At 44.9% G+C, this 22,497-nt stretch overlaps 1 protein-coding gene across 2 annotated transcripts in view; it reads right to left on the reverse strand.

Annotated features, from left to right (window-relative positions):
• Positions 1 to 9,437: 9,437 nt before the first annotated feature.
• The window catches only part of COL22A1 (collagen type XXII alpha 1 chain), a 188,388-nt gene continuing 175,328 nt past the window's right edge, over positions 9,438 to 22,497 (reverse strand). For both annotated transcript variants that reach the window (XM_079984146.1, XM_079984147.1), the window contains 9 exons: positions 22,100 to 22,153; positions 20,672 to 20,743; positions 20,423 to 20,458; positions 19,843 to 19,887; positions 19,043 to 19,222; positions 17,358 to 17,424; positions 15,914 to 16,096; positions 13,992 to 14,069; positions 9,438 to 12,418 (listed from right to left, as the gene is read on the reverse strand). In XM_079984146.1, the coding sequence (XP_079840272.1) occupies positions 12,231 to 12,418; positions 13,992 to 14,069; positions 15,914 to 16,096; positions 17,358 to 17,424; positions 19,043 to 19,222; positions 19,843 to 19,887; positions 20,423 to 20,458; positions 20,672 to 20,743; positions 22,100 to 22,153 (903 nt within the window). In that variant the 3' untranslated portion in view covers positions 9,438 to 12,230. The remainder of the gene's footprint in view (positions 12,419 to 13,991; positions 14,070 to 15,913; positions 16,097 to 17,357; positions 17,425 to 19,042; positions 19,223 to 19,842; positions 19,888 to 20,422; positions 20,459 to 20,671; positions 20,744 to 22,099; positions 22,154 to 22,497) is intronic.

Below are 22,497 nucleotides of genomic sequence, written 5' to 3' on the forward strand. Positions count from 1 at the left end.
GAGATTCAAGTCCCTCCTCCCTCCCCTTCCCCCCCAGCCACCTGGAGTGGGTCAAACAAAGCTGGAGACTTCAGGTCAGCACTGTAGGGTCTGGCAACCCTATTTCATAGAATCATAGAATCATAGAGTTGGAAGAGACCACAAGGGCCATCGAGTCCAACCCCCTGCCAAGCAGGAAACACCATCAGAGCACTCCTGACATATGGTTGTCAAGCCTCTGCTTAAAGACCTCCAAAGGAGGAGACTCCACCACACTCTTTGGCAGCAAATTCCACTGTCGAACAGCTCTTACTGTCAGGAAGTTCTTCCTAATGTTTAGGTGGAATCTTTTTTCTTGTAGTTTAGAACCATTGCTCCATGTCCGCTTCTCTGGAGCAGCAGAAAACAACCTTTCTCCCTCCTCTATGTGACATCCTTTTATATATTTGAACATGGCTATCATATCACCCCTTAACCTCCTCTTCTCCAGGCTAAACATGCCCAGCTCCCTTAGCCGTTCCTCATAAGGCATCGTTTCCAGGCCTTTGACCATTTTGGTTGCCCTCCTCTGGACACGTTCCAGTTTGTCAGTGTCCTTCTTGAACTGTGGTGCCCATATTTCCAGATGTACTGCTCATTGTGCATTCACCAATATATATTTGCAGGGACGTTTTATGAGGTTGCATTAAGTGAGTGCTGTTGCACACGTTCCAGTGTGTTTTCTCACCAGCTTCGTTACTGCAAATCATATGATCCTTGGGGAAAGTGGACTTGCTGTGCAAGACCTTCTGATCCACTATAGGTGTGCGACCTTATTTGTCAGCATGCGACTGAATCCCACCCTCCAAAATAGCAACAGTCTGAAAGCATTGCAGGGAGTCAGCTTTGAAAGCACCTTTAGCGAAACACTAAGCCTGATGTTTCTTTCCTTCCTTACTCCTATAGCTGTTTGGTTTGATATCTTAGATCAAAATACATTGGTCTACCATCACAACATGAATGATGAAGCCGTCTAGACTCAGGAAGCAGCTTTTTGTGAGTTTCTAAGCCAATCGGCACAGCTGGACTCAGAAACAATCACTTCCAGTGAAATTCGGGACATTGGAGGGCAAAGAAAAAAGGGTTCTTCCTGGCCATCTTCCCATATGTTGGCTGAGACATCAAAGCAAACCTCACTGGATGTGAGATGAATGCCAAATAATCAATGTAGTCTCATCACACAACTTCTTGTTTTGGATACACAAACATATTGTCCAAAGCTTTATCAAGAAGAATCCTTTCAGCAGATGCCCCCATTCCTCTTCGTGTCCCCATGCCTTTAAGAGTCCAGTAACAGAGATGGATTTAGGGGAGTGCAACCGGTTTGGGTGGGACGCGGGTGGCGCTGTGGGTAAAACCTCAGTGCCTAGGACTTACTGATCATAAGGTCGGCGGTTCGAATCCCCACGGCGGGGTGAGCTCCCGTCGTTCAGTCCCAGCTCCTGCCAACCTAGCAGTTCGAAAGCACCTCTAAGTGCAAGTAGATAAATAGGGACCGCTTTATAGTGGGAAGGTAAATGGCATTTCTGTATGTGGCGCTGGTGCTGGCTCGCCAGATGCAGCTTCGTCACGCTGGCCATGTGACCCGGAAGTGTCTGCGGACAGCGCCGACTCCCGGCCTCTTGAGCGAGATGAGCGCGCAACCCTAGAGTCGGTCATGACTGGCCCTGTCGGGCAGGGGTACCTTTACCTTTACCTAACAGGTTTGGGAGCACATCTCAGTTTGCTGAGCCACAGGAGGTGGTGGTACCAAATTTTGGCATTGTATAGGACCCCACTGAAATTTTAAAGCCCAAAGTCCGCCACTTCCTGAAATAGGCAGTGGCTCAATAACAGAAGGTCTGTGTGTTCCTTGATATTTTGCTGTCATATAGCCATTAAAAGGCCCATTAGCCCTGCCAGAAAGAACGAGAGAATAAATAAATGAAGGAGTGAGCTAAAACCCCTGCTCCATGATTTGGGAGCCTGACACTTTAAGTGGCAACCCTCAGCGTAAATTGCTCCAGAGTAGTTAAAGGAAGCTCTGTGCAACTCACTCAAATTGTCAGCGGCTGCAGGTTGAGACTTTTCACCAGCGTGGACCAAAAGTTGAAATAAACAAAAGGAAACAAACACCACAGTTCAAGCACAAGATAACTGAGAGAAGATTAGATTTTAATGTTGTGGCAGCACCTCAAGTTAATGTTCGCTCTGCGTAATGGTGCCATTAAGATATATAAGGCATGGTTATGTTCTCATCTTTCAACATCCAGGGCTTGTAGGCCTGAGGCAAACGGACTCTGCAAACATTCAGGATGGAAGGAGGGAGAAAGAACAGTGGAAAGAAGGATGCTTAATGGGCAGCCTGGGAAGGACAGCCAAATATTTCATTGCTGCTAGGCCTGTACCTCATGCTTCCTTCTAGCAGCGGTGGTGTGGGGATGAGTGTGAAGTGGGGGGAGGAGACTTCATTCCCATCCCCATCACCAGTGGCAGCAGCAACAGGCAGTTCTTAGGATTAGGGTGAGCTGTGAGGGGAGGAGGGAGTTGGGGATGAACTGTGGAGAAGAGGGGACTTTGGGGTGAACAGTGAGAAGGGTGGATTGGCCACAAGGTGCAGAGTTTGGCTGGTAGTCTGGGATGGGGGAGTTGAAGGAGCTATGAGGGGAGCAATGCAAGCAGGGATGGCAGCCCCTATTCCCTACCTGTCCATCTGTGTATCTATGTCAGTGGCTCACAATTAACTCAATACTGTGGACCCCCTTGTTTCTCAAATTCCAAGCTACTGACCCCCTACTTTTGTAAATGTTGGTATCTCTGAGGTAGTCTTTATTATGTGAACGATGCCACCATACCCTGCAAAGTGTCGCAGACAGCTGGCAGGTACGTGTCATGGACCCCTTGGGTGGGGTCCACAGAGCGCCCAATTGGGAAGCACTGATCTAGATATTGGGCACATTTGGGTTTCTGCCTGAACACTCAAATTCTGTTTCTGTGGAGAGGGGAAGGATTGTGCAAGCAATTCCCATCCCGGGCATTTGTCATACGCTCCATCCTGTGCCCCCCTACCTGCTACTCTTCCCAATGCTCTACAGTGAAGGCCTACAGGGGGCTTCTACTGACAACTTACTTGAGTGCAAGTAGGACACTTTAGGCGACCAGGAAGCCTACTTGATCAGTGTCCTTGATTGCCTAGAGAGTTCTACTTCAGTACAAAGCAACGCTAGCTCCTGAATGTAGACAAAAAGGTCTCATTCTGCCCTCTCCCCCATTCTCCACTGGTGGTCCCCTCTAAGCTTACATGGCAGCAGGCAACACCAGCAGTGCAAAGGGAATGGAATGGCTGTGCCCAGCCAACATTTTAACTGCTTACAATTTGTCCCGTATAGCATCCGTCTCGATCATGGTGGGGAATTTAAATAGCAGGCAGACCTAACTGCCTGGGCACTGCTCAGCATGCTGGATCAAAACTTGGTTTTAAAATTCATGAGCCATAACCTGCTGGGACAGAGGACAGTTGCTGACATTGCCTACGTGGGTGACCTAAATAGAGATGCTGCAACCTCAGATCCAGACACAGGCTACTTGCTTCCTGCTTCCTAATAGTAAGGGTTAAGCATGTTGCAGTTAGAAAGTCTCTATCACCCTCTGCAGAGCTTCTTCCCCCAAACATGGCAGTATTGCACAGTTGTTGTTGTTGTTGTTATTTAATATTATATATATTTACCGCTGAATGGCAAAATTGATTTCTATGTGATTTACAAGAATGAAAATCAATTAAACAAGCATTAAAATATAAACATTTATACTTACAATGTGTAATAAACAAATACATCTTCATCTTCATCATCATCATCATTAACATTTTAACTTAAATGCCACTTAATGCTGATCAGAATTCTAAGTGTAAAACCAATTACAACAAGCATTAGGATATAGGTATCCAGAATTATAGGGATGCAGGTGGCGCTGTGGGTTAAAGCCTCAGCGCCTAGGGCTTGCCGATCGAAAGGTCGGCGGTTCGAATCCCTGTGGCGGGGTGCGCTCCCGCTGCTCGGTCCCAGCGCCTGCCAACCTAGCAGTTCGAAAGCACCTCCAGGTGCAAGTAGATAAATAGGGACCGCTTACCAGCGGGAAGGTAAACGGCGTTTCCGTGTGCGGCTCTGGCTCTGGCTCTGGCTCTGGCCAGAGCAGCGATGTCACGCTGGCCACGTGACCCGGAAGTGTCTCCGGACAGCGCTGGCCCCTGGCCTCTTAAGTGAGATGGACGCACAACCCCAGAGTCTGTCAAGACTGGCCCGTACGGGCAGGGGTACCTTTACCTTTTTATCCAGAATTATAATCTACATAAAAATAAAAATGCACGGCTTACTGCTAAGAGAGCAATCCTTTTCACAAGAAGCCAGAGTAAATCAATCTGGTGTGAAGTTGCACCAGAGTAGAGGCACTACTGCTGACGGAGGCAAAGAGAAGCCTGGCAAAAGGAAAACAACCATTTAAAATAGTACTAGAGTTACACCATCCATTTTGTTGGGTTAGTTTACACTGGGGTGCCAGGTCACATGCTCAGCCTAAGTCCTGCCCCCCCCAAGTCCTATGTCCCCAGAATTGTGTTGCCATATTTTGAAGAGCAAAAAAGAAGACGCTATGATGACTCTCATTTTAAATACCCCTACTATATGTAGTAGTGGCACTGTGAGTTAAACCACTAAGCCTAGGACTTGCTGATCAGAAGGACGGGGGTTCGAATCCCCACAACAGGGTGAGCTCCCATTGCTCAGTCCCTGCTCCTGCCAACTTAGCAGTTCAAAAGCATGTCAAAGTGCAAGTAGATAAATAGGTACCGCTCCGGCGGGAAGGTAAACGGCATTTCCGTGTGCTGCTCTGGTTCACCAGAAGTGGCTTAGTCATGCTGGCCACATGACCCGGAAGCTGTATGCCGGCTCCCTCGGCCAATAAAGCGAGATGAGCGCCGCAACCACAGTGTCAGGGGTGCCTTTACCTTTACCTTTACTATATGTAGGCTGTAGAGGCTGTGATATGTTGCTGAGGGGGGTAGGAGAAGATAAGATAAGAGGAAAGCAAGTCTTCAGCCAGCAGTTATGTCTATGTCTTCATACAGAAAGTATAGCCAGAGACATTTTGTCAAATTTTAAAAATCCACCCGAACAGAAATTTTACCCCTGAAAAAGAGGGTGTGTCCTGGAAAAAGAGGGCACATGGCAACCGTACCAGAATACCCTCTTCTCAGGGCTTACACCAGTTTCAGATCAGCCAGGTTTGGCTCAGCCAGCTGCATGCTGTATGGGTGCAAGGATGCAGGATTTAAGCCAGCCTAGCCCAGCTGCACCATGGACCTCTCAGCTCAGCAAGAGATCATCTGGATCCTAACCAGCTCCTCCTGGTGGATCTTGCTAAGGGCTTGCTCCTTAGGTTGTTTGCAACAATAAAAACCAATTATACAAGCCTCAAGATATAAACATCTATGGTTAAAACACACGATAAAACAATCTAATTAAAATATTAAAAAAATACATCCATAATTAGAACATATGCAATGCAAATTCAGAGCCAATGCATAGGACACATTGCAATAGATAGATAGATAGATAGATAGATAGATAGATGATAGATAGATAGATAGATAGATAGATAGATAGATAGATGATAGATAGATAGATAGATAGATGATAGATAGATACATGATAGATAGATTGCATATGCATTATTTGAAGAAGTGTGAATTCTGAATGAGGGCTGCCAAGTGTTGTTAGAGGAAATGCAAATCAGATATGCTTCCCTGTAAGTGTTAACTTCTCTCTCTGCTCTACTTACCCTACACATAGATTTCTATCCCCTAAAAGAGGCAAAATACTCTCTGATCACAACAGGTCCTCCACTACACACTTCAGGAGGCGGTTGCACCAATGGATTCCCTTCAAAGCTGCAGGAACAGTAATTTGAACCCCAGTCCAAGTTTACCAGCTGACCAAAGTTGGATGGGAGAGCCTTGAGGTTGTTCTGTCCTAGCCAGAGAGTCTTCAAGGCCTTTAAGGAACCCACTCCCCTTGGCAGATGCCTGAGAGAATTGAAAAGCAGCAGCAATGTTTCCAGTTTCTGCAGCTGCTGAATGGTGTCGGGGATGGTGCTGATGTGGTTATCGGTAGCATCTAAGAAGACCAGGTTCCTCAGCTGACAAACAGGTGCAGGGAGCTCTGCCAGGCTATTATTTGCCAAATGGAGACTATGAAGTTTTTGGAGGCTTCCTATTTCCTCAGGCAGAGAGGCTATGCTGTTGTTGCTGAGGGTGAGTCTCTCCAGCTTGCCTAAGGAGCCTATCTCAGCAGGGACCTCTTTCAAGTTGTTGGAGTCCAGGTAGAGGAAGGCCAGGTTTTGCAAGTGGCCAATCTCACGAGGGACAAGATCCATCCTGTACCTCAGGCAGCTCTCTCGTTCTGGAGTCATCTCCAGAACTCTCAATCCTTGCAGTGCAAAGATCTGGCGAGGCACTGACATCAACTCTTTGCCTTCCAGTTTGAGCTTTTTCCCACCTTTGTACTGGGGATCGTGTTCTGTTGGAATTTCCATTTCAGCATAGAGTAGGGGCAGAGGGAAGGTGCCGGCTAGTTTCATCCTCCTTCTTGGTGAAACAGGAGGAAAGGGGTCATGGTCCACTGTCAGCTGCTTTTGAGACTTCCCTCAGCCTGGCTCTCAGTCCACCTGAATTCCTCCTTGTTGTAAATACAGAGAGCTTTCAGGTTGCTCAGCTACATCTGGTAGGTAAACACTTGTGTCTCTGGAGAGCAAAAACTTCCTCATCTTTTGTGTAGCTCCTGAAAGAAAGTACACAGCCCAGCCCACACTGTTTTCTTTAGTTAAGCAAAGCCAACTTCCATTTCAATGTAAACTGAAACTACAGTTCCGTGCTATTGATTACCTTCACCATCTGTCAGTCCTTACCTGTTACAACCTGTTTTTCTTTTCTTTTGCAGTTTGACGTTTTGCAGTTGCTTTCACCCGATTCAAAAGGCATTGATATCATTGGGAATGCCGGTGATGTAAGATGGCTGTCTTCTTCCTCCAGTGGTCTCTACACCACAGACCCACCAAGTATTCCTATTTTCCAGGGATGCTTCTGGATTTGCAGAAGCCGTCCCAGTTTTTTATTTGATTCTGCAATGTCCCGCTTTTCCTTAGGACATCCCTATTTTCATCAGAGAAATGTTGGAGGATATGACATCATCCTTTTTTATCGCTGTTGTTGTTATTTAACCCTATGTTCTTTTAACCCTAAGTTCCTATGGTGGATTGTGATAATCAAAATGTTAAAAACAGTTTGCAATGACTTTGAATCACAGAAGCACGTATTTTTAAGGTGGGACTTAAAAGTATACATCTCAGCTGCAAATGCCAGGGGGGAAGAAGAAGAAGAAGAAGAAGAAGAAGAAGAAGAAGAAGAAGAAGAAGAAGAAGAAGAATAGTAGTAGTAGTAGTAGTAGTAGTAGTTTGGATTTGATATCCCACTTTATCACTACCCGAAGGAGTCTCAAAGCGGCTAACATTCTCCTTTCCCTTCCTTTCCCACAACAAACACTCTGTGAGGTAAGTGAGGCTGAGAGACTTCAAAGAAGTGTGACTAGCCCAAAGTCACCCAGCAGCTGCATGTGGAGGAGCAGGGAAGCAAACCCAGTTCACCAGATTACAAGTCTACTGCTCTTAACCACTACACCACACAGGAAAAGAGGTGTGTTTTCAGCATTTGTCAAGAGCTGCATAATGAAGATGCCCTTTCCTAGGTTGCCACCTCCAGAGCTTCTGAGGGTGGTGGAACAACTGAGAGGACTTGACTCTGCCAATTTTAACACCAAAGGGGGGTCTGTAGTGAAGGTGTGAGCTCCTTCAAATGGGCCCAGAAATGAACTGGTAACCAATACAGCTGTTTTGAAACATGGTTTATATGAGAGTGGAACAGAATCTGGCCACTGCATTTTGAAACAATTGAGGTTTTCGAGTCATCTTCAAGGGCAGCCCCATGCTGAGCGCGTTGCAATAATATGCTTACTATATAATGCTGAATGTCAAAATAGGCTTCTAAGAAGTTTGCAAGGACAAAGGACAGTTACACAACCATTAGAATATAAACCTCAATAATATAATCCTCTCAATACATTAAAATAGAAATATTCATAATAATTTAAAAAATGCAATAAAAACCATTCCTTGAAAACATAGCAATTAAAACTTGGGACTTAGGTAGAGAGATAAGTTGAATGTCTGTGTCACCAAATGTGTATTTAACAATATATGAAATATTTCATTTAGCAAGTTACAAAGGCTGGTATTTTATTAGCAAAGATGGACAAATACATCCATATTGGCTTCTGATTTTTCAAACCTTAAGTTCCATTGGGCCCAGTGACATACCCATTTGTGATTTTTTTTTCTTTAAAAAAGTGTGCATGAAAATGAATAAGCATTTTTTTATGCATGCCTCTGGTAGCCTACCCATAAAGATAAATGGTGCTTTTTGAATATTTAATTAAATAATGCAAAATAACATGTATATACATTATAGCCTGAAATTATTCTGAGAGGAAAGGGTTTCAGATGCCTGCAATCTATTGCATCAGAAATTCAGCACAGCACACAAATACAGTGGGCACGTTGGTGGGGAAGGGTTTAATAATCCCACTGAAAACAGCAGCCACCGCCTTAGTCAAATAGGACCATGAGGCAGTGTTGCAAAAGGGACCACTTACAAAGGACAGGAAACGAAAACTCATCACCAGCAAAATGCCCCCCCCCCAATATTTAGTCCAACAAGAAAGAGACAAAGCTGCAAATCAAACTCCCTTAAAACATTTTGGCTAAGATATTTATTTGCCAGCAAAATACTTCTGAGATTTCTCCTTCAGAGACAACACAGGCATCATAATTATCTGGAATAGAGCCTGCTTGCTACAATCACAATAATTTAGACACTCCACAGATTATACTGTTGCATTTCTTCAAAAAAATGAAAGCACTGATGCCATAAAACCCACATAAAAATAGCACCTTTAAAAATATATAAATAACATTTGTCTTTAACACTAAATCAACAGCACAGTCTAAGAGCTTTTTCCGTTGAAATGATGAACTTATTGCATGGACTTGTTGCCTGCTCCTCCATTACTACTATTGTCTCTATTGTACTTGGCTGCTTCAGAATCCGCAGGTTAAAAAAGCCAGCTCACTTAACAAAGGGGAAAACAAAAGCCCAACCATATGGCTGTCCCTTGGCTAATCTTGGCAAAAAAAACATTTGTAAACAAGAAGGCAATGGGTGCCAAACGGTATTTGTGAGATTTGTGCCATGGCATAGCCATGTGAGCTCAAAGCTCCATTATAGAACAATGGCTTTGCATGCATGAGGTTTCAGATTCAGTATTTCCAGTTTATATATTTTTCCAAAAGGATCTTAGGTACCCGAACTGGGAATGATTATCTGCCTGCAGTGGGGCTCTGGTGAGCTGACAGTCAGAATTTAATGGATCAAGAATCAAGTAGCATTGCATCTTCCTAGAGCTGTGGAATTGACCTGGCAGATTTCCCATTGACTATATCTTCTCTCAGCATCCCGGATGCAATCCTGATTGCAGTGCCCCAGCGCAGGGATGCTCTGATCCCACCCAGGCAGTTCTGAGATTGATTCCAGCATTGGAATTCAACTTCGGCTGGAATGGTTTCCTCTACCAACCACAACCACCCAGCCAGCAAAATTAATGCCAGCTATTTCTCTGCTTTACATGCTCTACAACAGGCATTAGCAAACTTGGCCCTCCAGATGTTTTGAGACTACAATTCCCATCATCCTTGACCACTGGTCCTGTTAGCTAGGGATGATGGGAGTTGTAGTCCCAAAACATCAGGAGGGCCATGTTTGCCTATGCCTGCTCTACAAGGACCTGGATTCAGATACCAGGCCCTTTGGCAGACCAACTCTGCATTACAAAGATGTCTGCAAACATAACATGAAGGCTGGCAACTTCAACCCCACCATGTGGGAATCCCTCACAGAAGACAACAGTGCCTGGAGACAGACAGGTTGTGCATCGATAGCAGTGACCAGAGGAGGAATGACCACCGGGAGGGGTGCAGAGAGAAGAAGCCATAGAGCATCTGCAGCAGCACAACCCAACACCTTCATCTTCCCCAGCTGCAACAAAACATGTCTTTCCTGTATCGGTCTCAACAGCCACAGCAGGCTCTGCAACCTTCCAACAGCTTGACTCCTCCATTGTCTCCCAAGACAGATGGGTGCCAACAACTTCACTGCTTCCGGAAAATGTTCCAATATGCTGTGGTATGTGATATTAAAGACCCAGTCCTAACATCCAAGTTCATTCTTCGAGGATCACAGGTAGAACTGCCGGGGGGCTGACTTCTGAGCAAACAGGTCAAGGATTGCACTATTAAAATGTTTGTTTGTTTTTCAACTCACAAAATAACCAATTTACAGTGTTACCCAGTCACCCTGAGCCTTGGAGAATTGAGCCAAATCAAGGAACTAGAAGTCAAAAAATTGGGTTTGGACTGATACATTTTGCTGAAGAAGCAAATACTTGTTACATATATCCCCTCACTTTTATGTATTATTTATTTTGTTATTTATTGAATTTATATACCCAGAGGTCTCAGGGCGGTTCAAAGAAAATGACTTTTCCTCTGTCATTATGTTTAATAATGACTGGGTGCAGGTGTGCTGGGGACTCAGATGAAAATAAAGCAACAAATATTTAGGAGATGATGAGGGCAAAGACAGATTTTCAGTTACAGGCCTGATTCTTTGATTCATGGGACATTGCTTAATCATTGGAAAACTGAAGTAGTACAGAAGAAGCACACAGAGAAAAGTGGTACTTTACTCCCCCCCCCCCTTCTCCTGCCAGCCACTTTACCTTCACCCTAGACATCCCCCGTCCACAGCTGAAACCTTCAGACGTGGGTGAGAAAAGCAGGTGGCCAGGGAGGAATGTATGGGAAGGTGAATGGACAGGTGACAAGCCAAAGGCCTGTAAGGGGAGGGCTGTAGATCGGATGGTAGAACATTTGCGCTGCATGTAGAAGGTCTGAGGTGATGACATCTCCTGGGACAGGCTCCCTGTCTGAAACGGTGACCTGCTACCAGCCACCGTAGACAATTCTAAGCAAGATGGACCAATGGCGATACTTGGCAGAAGGCACATCCCTATGTCCACATTTAATTAGATCCCATATTCAAATCCATGAAGACTAGAGTCTTATTTTAGTCTTAGGGGAAGGGCTCAGTGACAGAGCAACTGTTTTGCATTGCAGGAAGTAGGTTCAGTCCCAGATTGTGCTGGGACCGACGCTTGATGGAAATGCTGGAGAGCTGCTCTCTGACAGAGCAAAAAATCCTGTCTAGATGGACCAAGAAGAATCTGAGGCTCCTAATGACAGACTCATATGCAAATTGTAAGATCACAATATAATCTATCACACTACCTCCATGCTTTGTAAAGTGGGTATATGCTTTGTAAACTGAGCCGATCTCCCTCTATCATACCGTTTAATATTAGCAAGTCCCTCCGCCTTACAACTTAGGCTAAACAAAGCTCTGAATAATTACATTTATGATCTTTAGACAGACAGGAGGTACCTCCAACTAAGTAAATATCCTGTTCCAGAAACTGATTGCAATGGGTGTACAAATTTACATCGTTGCTCCTAATCTCCTGCTGCCACTTATGACTTATCCAGCCAGAATGCGACCTCTTTCTGTCACATTGTTCACTTCCAGGTCTCTACTGCACCCCTAGCTTGGCTTTCAGAGATGATAATAATAAGATTTTTTTAAAAATCAACAGCCAAAATGTCTTCCTTTTCAGCTCTAACAGGGATTCTTTCTATACTTCATTGACAATATTTATATATATATATATATATTGGAAAAAACCTTCTTTTAAATAAAGTTTGAATTTGCCCTGATATTAGAGAAAACAAAAGCAAAACAAAGAACACTTTTCACCTCATAAAAGAATAGCAGTTTATAACTTCTTATTTATGATAAACTTGACCGACCGGCAGCATTGGATGGTTTTAATAGTCTACAAGGCCTCTTGAAAAGAAACAGAAGCAGGGAAAACAGGCGAGACCTCCCAACTTCCTTGCTTCCTTCAAGTTTCAGACGTAGGTCCATAGGAGGTCCGTGGGCTTTGGGGCCTTGCCTTCTAAGGCCCCTTGACGTTACTGGGCCTGGCAGCCAGGCTTGCATAGTAAGCACACTGAGAGGGGTCACATTGTCCATTGGCTCCTGGTGGCCCCTGGGGACCCATCAGTCCAGGAACGCCCGCTTCGCCCTGGGGGCCTGGCGATCCTGGCATCCCATCTTTGCCATAGCCAGGTTCACCCGGGACACCTAGGGAACAAAGCATTGTGGGTAAGCATCACTGCCACGTTGCTGCCAGTCTGACCAAATAGTGCCGGTGTTTGGATGGTCAGGCTCAGGATAAGGCAGCTTCACCTGCAAAATGAGCTGTTGTCTAAAGGTGGTTGAAAACAAAGCTGGACCAAAGCCACACATGGTAGCATCTTCACAGTGAAAAGTCTGATGGGTACCAGATTGGCATGTTCATCTCATGGCCCGTCCCAGATAAGGAGGGCACATGTGTGATAGTAAATTTTTTCACCAACAAGAGAAACACCCACCACAGTTTCTGTCAGGAGCTCGTCTTACACTTGAGTAGGACCCTGGCAGAGACACATGCCCGACTGGCATGCTCTCCCCCTCCTGGTTGATCGTTCGGGAGCCTCAAAGGCTTTCTTCAGCCCGAACATCACAGCGACCGATGCCAACAGACATTGGCACACTTAGGGATCCGCAGAGTTTGTGAAGCTTGGGTAACAGGCCTCAGCAACTCAGCATTTTGGCTAATCTACTTTGTTTACATATAAACACACACGGAGCACTGCAACATGGCTCCCTCTCTCTCTAGCATTCAGACAGCAAAGAGAAAGAACAAAGGAAATAGTCCCACTTCACGGAACACAATAACACAAACATCCTGTCTCCGTCACTTCCCATTTTGTGGAGTCAAAACATACACCGTCATGTGAAAGACAAAAATCCCATGACTGCAATCATGGAGCAGGAATTCTAACAGCTTCTACAGTGCTCTGGACAAACACAGAGACACATTTCTAGCCTCTAGGCAGCTGTCCACAGGTCTGGGCCTTGCAGAGCAACTGCAGCAACAGGGACAATCACACCCCTCTGCTGGCTTATATACCCTCCCTTGACATGTTGTGCTCCTGCAACCTGAGACTTCTCCTGCTTGGCAGTCACTGCTGCTCTTCCCACTATAAGTCTCTCCTGATTCTAGGAGACAGCGGGGGCAAGGGAAGATGTGGAGTCTACTGACCCATCTGTTGACTGTGCCTTCCTCTGTCTCAGACTGCCCTAACTCTGTTCCCTTGCCCTGGCTCTTGCGTTGTGGGCAGCGTCAAGCTCCATAAAATTATTTATTTATTTATTTATACATACATACATACATACCCCACCCATCTGGCTGGATTTCCCCAGCCACTCTGGGTGGCTTCCAACAGAATATTAAAATACAATAATTTAATAAACAGTAAAAGCTTCCCTAAACAGGGCTGCCTTCAGCTGTCTTCTAAAAGTCTGGTAGTTGTTGTTCTCTTTGACATCTGGTGGGAGAGCGTTCCACAGAGCGGGTGCCACTACCAAGAAGGCCCTCTGCCTGGTTCCCTGTAACCTCGCTTCTCTCAGCGAGGGAACTGCCAGACGGCCCTCAGCACTGGACCTCAGTGTCCGGGCAGAACGATGGGGGTGGAGACGCATTTTCACGTATAAATTACTAGTCTCCTCTCCTGGTTGCCTGCCTCTGCCCCACACTCTCTGGAGTCCTGCCAGTCCCTGACAATGCTGCATTCTATCATGCCAAGTCAAATCTGCTCATCCCTTCACTCACCTGGAATTCCTGGGGGACCAATTTCTCCCCTCTGGCCAACACCAGCATCTCCTTTCTCTCCTTTGTCTCCTCTCTCACCTGGTGGGGAGAACGAAACAAAATTTGAGCAGCAGAGTTCAGAAGATTAAAAGGAAGAGGAACCTGACTAGGACCCATTCTACTCTCCAGCATGTTAACACTCACCACTCTGTTATAATGAGCTAAAAGTTTTTGGACTTAAAAAGAAACCAATACTTGTCTTTATGAGGTTTATAGAATCATAGAATCATAGAGTTGGAAGAGACCACAAGGGCCATCGAGTCCAACCCCCTGCCAAGCAGAAAACACCATCAGAGCACTCCTGACATATGGTTGTCAAGCCTCTGCTTAAAGACCTCCAAAGAAGGAGACTCCACCACACTCCTTGGCAGCAAATTCCACTGTCAAACAGCTCTTACTGTCAGGAAGTTCTTCCTAATGTTTAGGTGCAATTATACTTTCCTGTTGTTAAAAATGGACAGTAAGAGAGTAATCCTATACAGTAAGCCCCATTGAGCTTGATCGCACTTACGTCCATTTACTGCATACATTTTAGGGTGTGAAAATGCCATGGAAATAATGCCCTGCCGGACACCTTCTGGAGAAGAAAAGGCTAGGGAGTAAACTCTACACAAATCTAGACTGAGGTCCCTAAGACAGTTGGATGGCATCCTCCATGCCTCCTTCTGGAAATCTGACCTGCTGGGAACCAGAGGGCCCCATTCCTGCCTCTCTACTTGGTCATTTGATTGCCCTTTTTACCCATTGTTGTCTTTTTAATTGTATAAAATGCTTGTTTTATGTTGCTATGGCCGTTGGCTAATGTGAATAAAGTTTATCTATCTATCCTGCCTCTCTCCACCTGGCCTAGGGCTTTATAAGAACTGCTGCTGCCCAGCAAGGACTGGGGTATTTTGGGGAAAGTTTTGCCAGGAGTTTTTGCTGTTGTTGATAGATAGCGTGGTGTAGTGGTTAAGAGTGGTAGTCTCGTAATCTGGTGAACCGGGTTCGCGTCTCTGCTCCTCCACATGCATCTGCTGGGTGACCTTGGGCTAGTCACACTTCTTTGAAGTCTCTCAGCCCCACTCGCCTCACAGAGTGTTTGTTGTGGGGGAGGAAGGGAAAGGAGAATGTTAGCAGCTTTGAGACTCCTTAGGGTAGTGATAAAGCGGGATATCAAATCCAAACTCTAAAACTCTCATTTTTGTATCTTTATTTTTATGTGGAAATGGTTCAGTTTGGTTATGTAGTTTTTGATGTGTTTTATTTATTTTTATGAATACTTTGCTATGTTTGCAACTATAAATCTTTTCATATTGTAAGCTGCCTTTAGCACTGTTCTAACTGTGGAAAGGCAGTATACAAATAAAATGGTGATGATGATGATGACAACACCTGCAGCCAAGCTGGTGCCCAACATATTGCTCTGCTTTCCTCTTGACCACATCAGCAAGGCTGAGAGGGGGTTTTGGAGTGTGGGCAGCCCAGGACTTCCATATACACTGCCTAGGCTTGTGCCTTTGGTGTTACTGGTCTCTGCAGCCACAGCAGGCGCTGCGATTCTCCAGTGGTTTGACTTCACTCCTGGAGTCTCTCAAGACAGACAGGTGCCAACAACACCTTGTTTTTCCCAAGACTGACCTACCTGTGTATCTGAAGAAGTGTGCATGCACACGAAAGCTCATACCAAGAACTAACTTAGTTGGTTTTTAAGGTGCTACTGGAAGGAATTTTTTTTGTTTTGACTATGGCAGACCAACACGGCTACCTATCTGTAACTAGCTTTGGAATGTCATTATGCATAATTTCCTGTTGCAGAAACTCTCTTCTTGTTCCAGCTGTTTGCCAATATTAGTTCTCCATCTCAGCTCAGTCTCTGCTCACCGTACTTAAGGCTCACTCACCTTTGGGCCCCATCGGTCCTGCTGGTCCTTCTGAACCAGGCTGCCCAGGCCTGCCCGGTTCTCCTGGAGGACCTTCTCTGCCTGGAGGGCCTTCCTTACCAGGTTCTCCTGGAGGCCCTGGTCTACCTTGAGGTGCTTTGACGTGGGCTGGCTGCATCTGGCTTATGAGGTAGGGCAGTCTGGCTGCAGAAAAAAAAGAGAAAGTTATTTTGCCTGGGGGGTCTGGAAAAAAGAAGGGGGAATGTTGGAGCCAATGACCAGAGAAATAACTTCCCTGTTCCACGAATGCTGAGCTAAGAAATCCTTGGGGCTCCTGGACAAAACCACATTCTACATTTTTGTCCTTAGTCCTTTTAAAAGGTAAAGGTGCCCCTGCCCGTACGGGCCAGTCTTGACAGACTCTGGGGTTGTGCGCCCATCTCACTTAAGAGGCCAGGGGCCAGCGCTGTCCGGAGACACTTCCGGGTCACGTGGCCAGCGTGACATCGCTGCTCTGGCGAGCCAGAGCCGCACACGGAAACACCGTTTACCTTCCCGCTGGTAAGTGGTCCCTATTTATCTACTTGCACCCGGAGGTGCTTTCGAACTGCTAGGTTGGCAGGCGCTGGGACCGAGCAGCGGGAGCGCACCCCGCCGCAGGGATTCGAACCGCCGACCTTTCGATCGGCAAGTCCTAGGCGCTGAGGCTTTAACCCCCAGCGCCACCTGCGTCCCTTCTAGTCCTTTTAGGATGCACTATAAATTGGGCTCTTGATACTCAGTTTAATACTGTGTTTCATTTTCAAAACTGTGCACCAGGAAAGCTTAATTCAGTGACCTGTAGATATTTGCAATAGTTCCCCTTTTTTCCATTATTTAGTTTGATTTTGAGGGTCATGTCAAGAGGTTAGTAATATAAAAGGTACTAAAGCCTCACCTAAAACTACTGGAAAACCTGTCCAAATGTAATACTAGAAACTTTATTCTTTTAACAACAAAAGTTATAATTCTCAGGATGTTGAACTCTGTATTGAATCAAAGTGAACATGCAGCTTCAGGGAACATGAATTTGACTTTCTCTCTTCCTGCCCTATAGCCTTCCCTGGAGGCTGCCCCAATTCCCTTGAGAAGATTTTGAGGGTGAATGGGGTATGGTGGAGGACAGGGAAGGAAAGGGTAGTCTTGGAGCACAAGTGGTAGTGAGATGAATCCTTTTTGTTTAAGCAAGACGTTTTAGTCCATTTCATAAACCCATATGCTGAAAATCATCCTCAATCTTGGCTGAACCATCTCAGTCCAGGTCTAGTTGCTCTCTCTCTCTCTCTCTCTCTCTCTCTATATATATATATATATATACTATTTTAGTTTCTCCTTAACTGTCTGGATTCCCACGTCCACATCTAGGTCTCTGGCAACCATATTATACATGTAGGGGGTATCTCAGTCACTTTGTAATCATTCTCACCATCAAGTTGTTTTCCTAGCTCTTCTTGGATGAGCCTTCGCAGAGTTTCCACTGATGGAGTGTCCCCCTAGGGAAGGAAGGAAGAGTTCAATGTTCCAACAATATTTGTGGCTTATGTGATAGGGAGACTTGAGGAATTTCTTTTCTGCAAATTCCAGTGTGAAGCTGAACTGGAACACACCTCCATTTTCCTCTTGAAATTGCAGCTCAAGTAATAACATGCTAACTGCCTGTAATCTTTTCTGTGCAGATTTGGATAGATGAGTTTTTCATTCTTCTACTCCCCTTCCCAGCTGTTCAGTGCTTAATGCAATCCTGTTAAATTAGGACTAGGACTGAACATGTGTGGGAATTATCTCCATATATTGCATTTTCAACTTGAAGAAAGCCTCAGGAACTTTTCAAGGTAATAGATGTCCTTATTTTCCAATTAGCAGAAAAACGGCAATCGCACGGATCTCCAAAAATACTCTCTCTGTTACTTTTTTTTAAGTAAAAAACAACCTCACAATCACTGGTGCAACTTAATATTTTCCCCCATGTATGCTCCTGAAAAATTAATTCTAGAAGGGTTTTTTGTTTTTGTTGTTGTTTTTTGTAGTCATGCCAGTAGTCATGAGTCAATGTCAACAGAAAAAGTTATTTTCTTATTATTAAGGTCACCATCACTGTTACCAGCAATTAAGGGCAGAGGGACTCTTGACAATACATGGATGCAACTCCCTTTTAGGATGCTCATGTGTCCTTCTTTATAGAGGACATTCCTCTAGCTTAAGGGCTGCCCAGTTTCAATCCAGTTGCAAGAGAGCAATAGGGGTCTCAAAGTTGCCGGTGAACAATTAGAAACACAATGGGAATAGGCTAGACAAGCACATTGGTTCCCTGGCCCCAGTCTTTCCCACTATGTTAAGATGCACTGTACTTAGAATAATAGCAACAATTTTATTATTTGTACCCCACCCATCTGACTGGGTTGCCCTAGCCACTGTGGGTGGCTTCCAACAAATATAAAAGCATAATAAAACATCAAACATTGAAAACTTGCATATACAGGGCTGTCTTCAGATTTCTATGAAAGGTTGCATAGTTACTTATCTCCTTGACATATAGTGAGAGGGGATTCCATGGGAGGGGTGCCACTGCTGAGAAGGCCCTCTGCCTGGTTCCCTGTAACCACACTTCCTGCAGTGAGTGAACTGCCAGAACGCCCTTGGAGCTGGACTTCAGAGCAATGGCTGAGCAATGGTGGTGGAGACGCTCCTTTGGGTATATCAGGCCAATGCCATTTAGGACTTTAAAGGTCAGCACCAACACTTTGAATTGTGCTTGGAAGCGTACTGGGATCCAATGCAGGTCTTTCAGGACTGGTGTTATATGGTCCCAGCAGCCTCTTCCAGTCACCAGTCTAGCCGACACAATATGGATTAGTTGTAGCTTCTGATTCACCTTCAAAGGTAGTCCCCCCACTGTTGCAGTATACTTCCTATTTATATTATAGTATGCATTTCTAAAGTTGCATCCATATGCATTAACATATGCAAATCTGTGGCCCCTCTTGTTCTTCTTTGAATATGTGTGTGTAAATGCCTCTTTCTCTTTTTTATAAAACACGATTGACATAATTGACAGAAAACTAAAATGTTGTCTTAAACCTTCTCCTAAAATCCAGTTTTCACACGACTCACCCTAGGCCCAGGAAATCCAGGTTGTCCTGGAGGACCAGGGGGTCCAGACTGCCCTGTGTCCCCTGGTGGTCCTGGTTGACCCATTAATCCAGTGTGTCCCTTGCGCCCAGGAATCCCAGGATCACCAGGTGGGCCTTTCTCTCCAGCTGTGCCTTTTTCACCTTTAGTGCCAGGATCCCCCTGCCGGATAAAAACAGCATAGAATCAAAGAATGGTAGAGTTGGAAGGGATCAACAGGATCCTCCAACCCCTGGAAATGCAGGAATCTCAACTAGAATAGAATCAGAGAACTGTAGAGTTCGAAGAAAAGAACAGAGCCTTCAACAAAGAGCTTTGCAAAGCATGCCAGATGGATGGACTGTGGACAAGGTTGTGATATTGCTCCATTAGACTGAAAGGGGGAGATTGAAACAGGCTATCCTGAAAAAAGAAATGTTCGTGGGAGGGAAGATTATCCTTCAGAGGACCATCTTGTCCCAGTAGGCTTTTATCCATAAGTGGTTTTTGTCCAGGCAGCTAGCATACCTCAAATGCTTCCCAGGACCAAGAAAGAAGCTGACATTTGGGTGGCCAGGGACGTGAGATATTTGCAAGCTGTCAAGCTGGTTGAATCTGGGTTGGCTTGGAGATATGCCAAATCTTAACCTTCAGTTATAGGGGATATAGCCTGATGTAAGCCACAGGTGTCTTGCCCATCTCTCATGCATTAAGGAAATGATTTCTGGCAGCATCACCCAGACTGCCCTGGGCACTTCCCCAATGTTGTTCAACATCGACATTCGTGAAGCTCTCCAACTTACCCTGTCACCTTTGTCTCCAACACCACCTGGCTTCCCTGGAGTGCCCTGCAAGGAAATAAAGAGGTCTGAAATAAGAAATGCCAATTAAAAAAAAAAATTAAGAATAAAATATAATGTTGCTACTTTTGGTGCTTCCAGAAGGGACTTAATTTGCAAATGGATCATTGAGATACTGCAAACAGTTCACTGGTATTTTTTTTTTTAACTTATCAAATTTCTTCCCACCCTCCAAAAACAAATTCAGATTAAATTGGAGAGTGTGCGTGTCATATGGACTAGCATTTTTATGGGGAGAAGTAGGGTTTGTAAGGGTGTGGTTGGGGAAGGGGAGAGTCACAAGGCCACATAGAGAGGCCCACAGGGTCAAATTTGAATCCTAGGACCCTTCCCCTGTTGTAATAGAACCTCCCACCCATCCAAAACCAAGAGCAGAAGAATCCAGAAGCACAAGAAAAAGCAATTTGGAGAGATTTAAAGAAGTTTTGCACCTAGGTAAAGTGCACATTGAGAATTAAGGAAGAACAACAAAAGGGAGTTGTGCTCTTGTTTCATGTCATCTAACAAAGACGTCAAAACACACCTCTTTCCCTGGGATGCCCTTTTCACCTGGTTCTCCCTGTGAAATAGAAAGCACAAAAAGGATAAGAGCCACACAGTCAGAAGCTACTTCTGATAACCCAGCTACACTTGGTGAAATTCCCTTTGGGCTTTGGGCTCCTGAAGCCTCCTTCACAGAGTTCTAGCAGGTGACACTGAGCAATTACAGACAAATGAGATCCTTTTATTAGTTCTGTCTGCAGTGTGTGACCAAAATTGGTTTGCTGCTTACAGGAGGTCCTCGCGGCCCGATGAATCCAGGGAGTCCTGCACTGCCAGTTTCTCCTTTGCTTCCTTTGGGACCCTGGGAATACGAAGAAGAAGAAAAAAGAATAAATAAAGAAACAAATGCTGGTTGATATTCTGATCAGTGTCATTAAAGATGTGGGAGGACCTACAGACAAATCACAGATTGCATGATGGCTAGTCACAAGCAAGGGATGACTATTCCACTCTATCACTTGGGAAGACAGGCGAACTAATACTACTGTAATGGAAGAAGCAAAGATCCCCAGTGTTGAAGCAATGATTCTTCAACATCAACTTCGTTGGACTGGTCATGTTGTGCGGATGCCTGATTATCGTCTTCCAAAGAACCTACTCTATTCCCAATTTAAAAATGGAAATTGTAATACTGGTGGTCAACAAAAGAGGTTTATAGGCTGTCTCAAGGCAAATCTAAAAAAAAAGGGTAGTATAAACACCAACACTTGCCTGTGAGCGCTCCAATTGGAGAACAGCCTTTACCAAAGGTGTCATGAGCTTTAAAGACATTCGAACTCAGGACACAAGGGAGAATCGTGCTAAGACGAATACACGCTTGGCAAATCCACACTGTGATCAACTCCCGCCCCGAAACCAATGTCCCCACTGTGGAAGAATGTGTGGATATAGAATTGGCCTCCACAGTCACTTACGGACTCATTGTTAAAACCGTGTTTATGGAAGACAATCTTACTCAGCTATGAGTGATCGCCAAAGAAGAAGATCTTGTTTATTGGTCATTCAGATGCAGCCCCTTCTACTGATAAGAAACTGATGGGTTTGCAGATGGCTCAAATAAAGTGATGAGAGAATGACAAACAGGTTTCTCTGCACACCTTCATACGGTTCACCTTTCTTGAAACCTTGCCAAAGGACTACTTGATTCCAAAAGGGGCTTGTTGGATTCAGTCACCTGGATATGACTTGTCATTTCCCAGAACCCCACATTTCAGTTGTGCTAATGCTTGCCCTCCAACTTCCTGAAATGGAAGCCTGCCAGATCCATACTGGACTACTTTCCAAGTATCTGGTGTTCTCAGCCTGTTGCACTTTTCTTCTCTAGGAGGCTGCCAGCTTGGTCTGATTTCAATATATCCCATGGATAAAGCATACCATTCTTTCTTCTCCATTTGGCAATAAATCACAGCATGTAACAACTGCTCATCCTGCTTCATTCATTCATTTATTTCATTTGTATCTCACCTTTTTTCTCTAAGATGGCATACATAGTTCTCCCCCTCCTCATATAATCCCCATGACAACCCCGTGAGGTAAGTTGCGCTGAGAGGGAGTAAGATGGCCAAGGGAACCCTGGTCTCCCAGCTCCTAGTCCAATACTCTAACCACTACACCACACTGCTTGTAATGAGGCAGGGACAACAAATGTAGTACTTACTGGGTTACCTGGAGAGCCCGCTTCCCCTGGGGGGCCTGGTGGTCCACTCTTGCCCTGGCGGAAGGGGGAAAAACAGCAAGTAGTCTTTTTAAGAACTTTAAAAAATAATTTTATAAGTTTTGTGTCTTTGTTTCTCAATTTGTTTCTCAGTTACATGGTTTTGTAAGCATTGTGGTATTTTATGCATTGTAACTTGCAGTTACTTTTATTAATTGTAGTTTAGTAATTATTCATTGTAATTGTTTCGAGTGAATCTGTTTAATTATTATTTGCTGATGTTTTGAGAGTGGATTTTATTGTGTGCTATTATATTCTACTAGATTATTGAATGTTACTTTATTTGATATAAGTTGTTCCATTTTTAAGTTATGTTTTATTACGCCTTTCTGTACTGGGCC

The sequence above is a fragment of the Podarcis cretensis genome (assembly GCF_951804945.1).
Source record: "Podarcis cretensis genome assembly, chromosome: 7".
Lineage (NCBI taxonomy): Eukaryota > Metazoa > Chordata > Lepidosauria > Squamata > Lacertidae > Podarcis > Podarcis cretensis.